This window comes from Lipotes vexillifer, unplaced genomic scaffold, assembly GCF_000442215.2.
Source record: "Lipotes vexillifer unplaced genomic scaffold, Lipotes_vexillifer_v1.1 scaffold834, whole genome shotgun sequence".
NCBI lineage: Eukaryota > Metazoa > Chordata > Mammalia > Artiodactyla > Lipotidae > Lipotes > Lipotes vexillifer.
The window spans coordinates 209,641-216,567 of record NW_006792311.1 but is presented as its reverse complement, the minus strand read 5'-3'; the positions used below and the strand labels follow the sequence as shown (position 1 = coordinate 216,567).

At 36.0% G+C, this 6,927-nt stretch overlaps 1 protein-coding gene across 1 annotated transcript in view; it reads left to right on the top strand.

Moving 5' to 3' along the window:
* PSME4 (proteasome activator subunit 4) overlaps positions 1–6,927 on the top strand; it is a 97,484-nt gene that overhangs the window by 73,483 nt on the left and 17,074 nt on the right. The window contains exons 29-36 of the mRNA XM_007465487.1: positions 419–555; positions 1,909–1,962; positions 2,237–2,366; positions 3,014–3,095; positions 4,302–4,455; positions 5,006–5,075; positions 5,931–6,056; positions 6,592–6,744. Coding sequence (XP_007465549.1) covers positions 419–555; positions 1,909–1,962; positions 2,237–2,366; positions 3,014–3,095; positions 4,302–4,455; positions 5,006–5,075; positions 5,931–6,056; positions 6,592–6,744 — 906 coding nt within the window. The remainder of the gene's footprint in view (positions 1–418; positions 556–1,908; positions 1,963–2,236; positions 2,367–3,013; positions 3,096–4,301; positions 4,456–5,005; positions 5,076–5,930; positions 6,057–6,591; positions 6,745–6,927) is intronic.

Below are 6,927 nucleotides of genomic sequence, written 5' to 3'. Positions count from 1 at the left end.
ATATATATATATATATATATATATATATATATATATATATATATATGTATATACACAATAGTATATGCTCAGGGTTGTACAACCATCACTACTCTAATTCTAGAACACTGTAATTACTCAGAAAAAGAAACCCTGTACCCAATAATTTTTTTAAATTAGTCTTTACTGGAGTATAGTTGCTTTACCTGTACCCAATAATAATTGCTTCCCATTCATTCCCCCATACCGCTAGCCCCTGGAAACCACTAATCTACCTTTTTTCTCTGTGAATTTGCCTATTATGGACATTTCATCTAAATGGAATTATACAGTTTGTGGCCTTTGGTATCTGGCTTCTGTCACTCAGCATATTGTTGTGAAGATTCATCCGTGGTATTTCAGTACTTCATTTTCCTCCCTGGCTTTTCTTTTTAATAAGATTCCAAAGTCATGTGTGGGAATAGCAGAATTACTTCAACAATCAAAAAACCCCTCTATCAAACAGATAATGCTTAGCTCAGAAGAAATTAAAGAAGGACTTAAACGCCAACAAGAAAGGAATGCTGATGCCCTGAGGTAATTATGAATGCCTACTTATTGTGACGTATAACTTTATAGATAGTAGGTTTTAAATATCTCTAAAATATAGATCACTATAACTACCTAATGAAATTTACACATTGATTCTGAAGAGATACCAAAATGTTAAGAGGTAATTATTGTGAAGATCCCTGATTGTCACTTTCAGCTATGGAGGTAGAAAACACCATCTTACAATAAAGTTATATTTTTTTTATTATTTATTTATTTATTTAATTTGGTTGCACTGGGTCTTAGTTGTGGCAGGTGGGCTCCTTAGTTGCAGCTCAAGGGCCCCTTAGTTGCAGCACACGGGCTCCTTAGTTGCGGCAGGAAGGCTCCTTAGTTGTGGCATGCAAACTCTTAGTCGCAGTATGCATGTGGGATCTAGTTCCCTGACCAGGGATCAAAACTGGGCCCCCTGCATTGGGAGCGTGGAGTCTTATCCACTGCACCACCAGGGAAGTCCCTAAAGTTATCTTAATATCATATGTTTTTTCCAACATGAATTGATTTTTCTGTAGTACACATATCCCACTCATTAAATCTTAAATTCAAGTTCAACACGTTTATCTCTTCATATCTCTTAAAATAACTTTTTGATCGATAACATTTATACAAATTTGTGACTAGGATATTAGTAAACTGCTTTTAGATTTTTGGGACCAGAACACTTCAATGGTAACACTGAAGCAGTAGCCTTCCTAATTTTATTTTTTTTCTTTGCCTTATGAATATGCTTATTAACTTTTTTCTAACAGTTCTATATAAATAATAAACTTTATAGCCCACCTCATGTATACCGGGGTTGTTATATAGGTAGACCACTCCTAACCAATTGATTACTACTGACAAATTTACTTTTGAATGTCCACTCAGGAACGGTTGAGTTGCTCAGTGTACTTAGCCCTTTTTTTTTTTTCCTCTGCCTTTCATTTTCTTTTCCCAGGGTTACGCATCTGCTTTCACTCTGCCTTTCTTCTCATCAGACCCTTTATAGTCTGGTGATGAGAAGAGGAGGGTGAATTTGGCCGGAATTTGAATTTATATTACATTATCTGATATTCATCTTAGTTTTTGTTTTTGTTTTTGTTTTTGTTTTTTGCGGTACGTGGGCCTCTCACTGTTGGAGCTTCTCCCGTTGCGGAGCACAGGCTCTGGATGCACAGGCTCAGTGGCCATGGCTCATGGGCCTAGCCGCTCCGCGGCATGTGAGATCTTCCCGGACCGGGGCACGAACCCGTGTCCCCTGCATCGGCAGGCGGACTCTCAACCACTGCACCATCGGGGAGCTCCATCTTAGTATTGTATTAAAACAATACCTTACCTGAATTTTTTTTTTTTTTTAAGGAACTATGAAAATTTGATAAACACTTTGCTAGATGGTGTGGAGCAGAGAAATTTGTAAGTGCAAAAATACATTTTTTTAATTCTCAAACTTTTATCTTCAGTATTATAGGAGGTTTCTACCCTGAAGGCCGTGAATGACTGTCAGAAAAAGTTGTAGTCTGATTCATGAGTTTAGAAAGTATGGGGCTGATGATAGGAGCAGTATTTTTCAATATACCTATTTTGATTCTTGGGAAACTTAAAATTATAATGTTTCAAATACAGGGTTGTTTTTTTAAAGTGATTTTATGAATGATGTGTTTTGTGATTCCCCCCCCCCCCTTTTCAGGCCCTGGAAATTTGAACATATAGGCATTGGGCTTTTGTCTCTACTTTTGAGAGATGACCGAGTGTTACCGCTTCGTGCCATACGTTTTTTTGTTGAGAATCTCAACCATGATGCAATTGTAGTTCGAAAGGTAGATACTTTATTTTAGCTATAATCTTGGGTTTGAAAATTTTTGCCTCGCCTGATATCTTGAAGTGTATTGATTTGAAATCTACCTCTGTTGGTTCTGAGATGATAGTTAATTCATCCAACAAATATATGAGGAGGTGTTCAGGTGCTGTGCATTTCAACACTGGAGATATAGCGGGGAACATGTTTATAGGTTAATTGGAAAGATTGACTTTAAAAAATTACAGTTATAACATGTTACAGGAAGGGAAAGGTATCTGAGGGATACAACTAGTTGGTTTTAACTTGAAAACTGTTAGAGGTAGGGTACAAGATGGGGCTGACCTGACCTGGCACATTGAGAAAAGACCCTTAGGAAGAAATGTTTAGGCTGAGATAGGAAGAATGAGCAGGAATTGGTTTAACAAAGAAAGGATAAAAGTATTTTAGGCAGAGACTAGCATGGATGAAGGTTTAAGAGTAAGAGCTGCAACTGACTCAGTCCAAGTCAGAGTTAGCCCTCATGTGGCTGTGCTGCCAGATGTCAGTGGGTGAGGTATTTCTCTGCTTTGGAAAGAAACAGAACCCAGCTTCTGCTTTTGATCAAGGGAGCAACCATTTGAGAGAGTTAAAATTTTGATATATGTACCTTACCTGCTTCTTTTTTAGATGGCAATCTCAGCTGTTGCTGGTATTCTTAAGCAGCTAAAAAGAACCCACAAAAAGCTGATCATCAATCCCTATGAAATCAGTAAGTGCTATCAAACGTAATGAGCGGTGCTTCTCAGTCAAACTTGGAAAGTTTCTTTGAAATGTATAAACTACAGTTCTTGATCTCAAGTATTTTTCTATACAAAGTATAGAAGTATAGGAAGATTTTAATACGAAGTGTGAAATAATATTATAAAGGGAAAACAGTTGACTTAGTAAAAACTAGTGATAGCAAGTATTTATAAAAATAGATGGCTGTTTATATCTTTATAATACATAAAATGTGTAGCTTTATGTCTTTATAATACATAAAATGTGTAGCTTTTACACACTCTGGGTACACATGTCATCTACTTACTTATCTCATCAGCTAAGCAATTATTCTAGTTATTTATCAAACTGTATTTCAAAGGCTTAAAATACCATTACCATTTAATTCATCAATATGTTAAGTGTTTCTTCCTCAGTAGTAGGATTAGGGGCAAGGTTAATTTGATTTTGGAGGGAGAAAAACATCATTTTTATTACTTTGGCTATCATTTTTTTTTATCTCTGATAACTCCTGAGATATTCAAACAGCTGTCTTCAGTTTACCCCCAGCCCCATTTTGGGAGGGAGTGTAGCTGTGCACCAACTACCACCTTTATTTTGGAACACTATAAAATGGTGTTAACTAAATGTGGGAAAGACTTTCATTTCATTATACTCTCTACTACTGATCTTGTTTTACCCTCACTTGAAACACATGTTTGTAGGTCTCATATTAAATGAATATTTAATGGTCCCAAAAAACAAGTGTGTGTAGGTGCATGTGTACATGTACGTGTGTGTGTGTGTGTGTGTGTGTGTGTGTGTAAAGAGAGAGAGAATGTCAAAGTGTACACATGGTGAAATGTTAAAATTGGGGGCATCTGGTTGAAGAGAGTATATGGGAATTCGTTGAGCTCTGTAATTAATTAATTCAAACCTAAAAAGTTTGAACAAAATTAATCCTTTTAATTTTGGTAAAAGGGATGAAGTATGGATCAAACTTGACTTTCTCCCCTCAAATAACTATCCCAACACCATTTAGTGGATAATCCCATCTTTCCTTCTCTGATGTGAAATGCCTCATATGTATGTGCTTTTGCCTTGAGCGAATTTTAACAGAGTCTTGTTATGAAGATAAACTCACACTAGCACTATTTGAGAATAATTATTGCACAGTTATTTTGAAATTCACGAAGTATAATTGTCTTTTCCTTAGGTGGATATCCTAAACCCACCCAAATTGTTGCTGGTGATAGACCCGATAATCATTGGTTGCATTATGATAGCAAAAGTATACCAAGAACTAAAAAAGAATGGGAGTCAAGTTGCTTTGTGGAAAAAACTCACTGGGGATACTATACCTGGCCACAGTAAGTTGCAACTTGCCATGCACCTTATTATTAAACAACTTATTTTTGATATAATTTGTTTTATCATCTGGATTTCTAGGGAGGTTCTGAGGCAGTTGAAGCAGTTAGAGGTACTTTGTTACCAGAGATACACAATCTCTAGCTTTTTCCATCTTCCCTCTTCCTCTTTTTCTTTGTTCTTGCCAGTGCTATGCCTCATCCTGCCTCTTTCCTTGTCTTTCCACTGAAACCCTTAGACTTCCTTAGTCCACCATTATACATCTAAGGCGTTTGTTAATAGTTGCTCTAAGTTATATTCCTACCTATTAATACTACACATGTCTAAACCAGCCCCAAGAAATACTTATTTGTCTCTTATTGACACCAATAATCTATGTCATTAGGATGCAACGACCTAAGATTTTTAAGGTGGAAGACTGAGTGATATGCTCGTAACCCACAACTTAGCATCTCATTAGAGTTCATTAGAAGTGCCTTCTAATGCTTTCTATCCAAGAAGCTCTAATGTTGTTTCCTATGTGAATTACAAATATAAACTCTTACTGTGTAGGAATATGGTTGTTTATGCTGGTGTGGAAGAGCAGCCTAAGCTTGGCAGAAGCAGGGAGGATTTGACAGAGGTAAGCATTTAATTTCACCACGTGTAAACACTTACCTGGTTCAGATGCATCTTACTTTTGGCCCCTGATTTATATTTCAAACTAAGTTCATGTTTTTTTCCCCCCAATTTGTGTATTGCAGCACAATAAGTATTGGTAAATGTGAGCTCCCTTATTCCCCCCCAACCGTCCCCGCTTCTGTTAGGACCAGTTAGCACAAGTCTTCTATATCTAAGGTCACTCGCAAGTTACTACCTACTTAGCACTCGGGTACTCGGGTACTGGCTTTAATTTTTTTATTGCGTATAAATGATGGATACTCAAATAGATGTTTGTAAATTTAAGTTGGAACTTCTTAGTTTTTGTAGAACTTCTTTATCATTTTGAAAGTTCATGAAGGGCTTTTAGGTTTATGTCTTCCTTAATTAAGTTAATGTTGTAGCTTTTATTTTCTAATTCTGAGCAAAGTTTACCTTTTAACTGCTGATATTTTATAAATATGGAAATAATTTGCTGGGGTTTGGTTTGCAGTTTGGAGGATTTTCCTAATTTGCACAGAAATTGGCACAATAGCATTAAGTCTTCATTTCTCAAGCAGAACATTTTTGGTTTCATTTCGCAGTTTGAGAAGTGGAATCCAAACTTGAAGAGCTGAAGGAAAACTTGTGGCTATTCTTAGGATTTAGCATGTTTAGGAGGCAATATTATCTTGGTTCCAGAAAGGCTCATGAGAACTAAAACTTCTTTAGAATAGAACAAAAATAAAAACTTACTGTTGAGTTTCGAATCTTTATGGTTGAATTTTAATGTTTTCAGAATCATGTTTTTAAATAGATTTTAATCCCTGAATGTTGTTCTTTTTTTTTAACTTTATAGGCAGAACAGATTATATTTGATCATTTTTCTGATCCTACATTTGTGGAACAGTTAATTACTTTTCTATCTTTAGAAGACAGAAAAGGAAAAGATAAATTTAATCCTCGACGTTTTTGCCTCTTTAAGGTAACTATGTTATTTACATACCCTTTTCATAAAGCTTAGTGACTGTCAATTTGTAGGTTCATAAGTTTTAAAGTATTTGTTCAAAGTTTGAGTTTAGTCATCTGTTATCTTTATCTAAAATGACTCTGAAAGTAATGCCTATCATATTCATCTTGGCTTAAGGTCTAGGACTCAAAAAAAAACAAGCTTTTTAGTATTTATCTCTAATATTTGTAATTAGCAGTAGAAGCAAAAAACCAAAACCCACAAGACTATGTGCATTTCATGTTTATTTGATTTTTTTTGAGGTGTGTGTGATATTTTTAAGGTTAGAAATTAATTTTTCTTTCACTGATCATATTTTAATGTAATGTGGCAAATGACAGTGTTTTTACCATTTTAACTTACAGATATTGTTAAAACAGTTAAGTTCTATAGGGGAGAATATGGAGTTTTTTAAGCACAGTAGTAATAACAGCAAACAAATATAAGCATGTGATACTGGAGATGCTAGTCGTTTGAGTACTAAAGAACTTTCTTATTTTTATTTGTGTAGGGTATATTCAGAAATTTTGATGATGCCTTTCTGCCAGTTCTGAAGCCCCATTTAGAACGTTTGGTTGCAGATTCACATGAGAGCACCCAGCGATGTGTTGCAGAAATTATAGCTGGTTTAATCAGAGGCTCTAAACATTGGACATTTGAAAAGGTGATGTAATTTGTACAGTGCATTCCCTCTTAAAGCTGCATTATCCATTTATGCAACAATTCCCAATGCGTTAGGTATTAACACCTAGCTCAGTCCCTCAGCCTCCGCCACCACTGCCCCTCTGCCAGCATTCCTGTGCCACCTCGGGCTGGCGGTCCTCAGGAGGGAGCAAGGCGTCAGGTG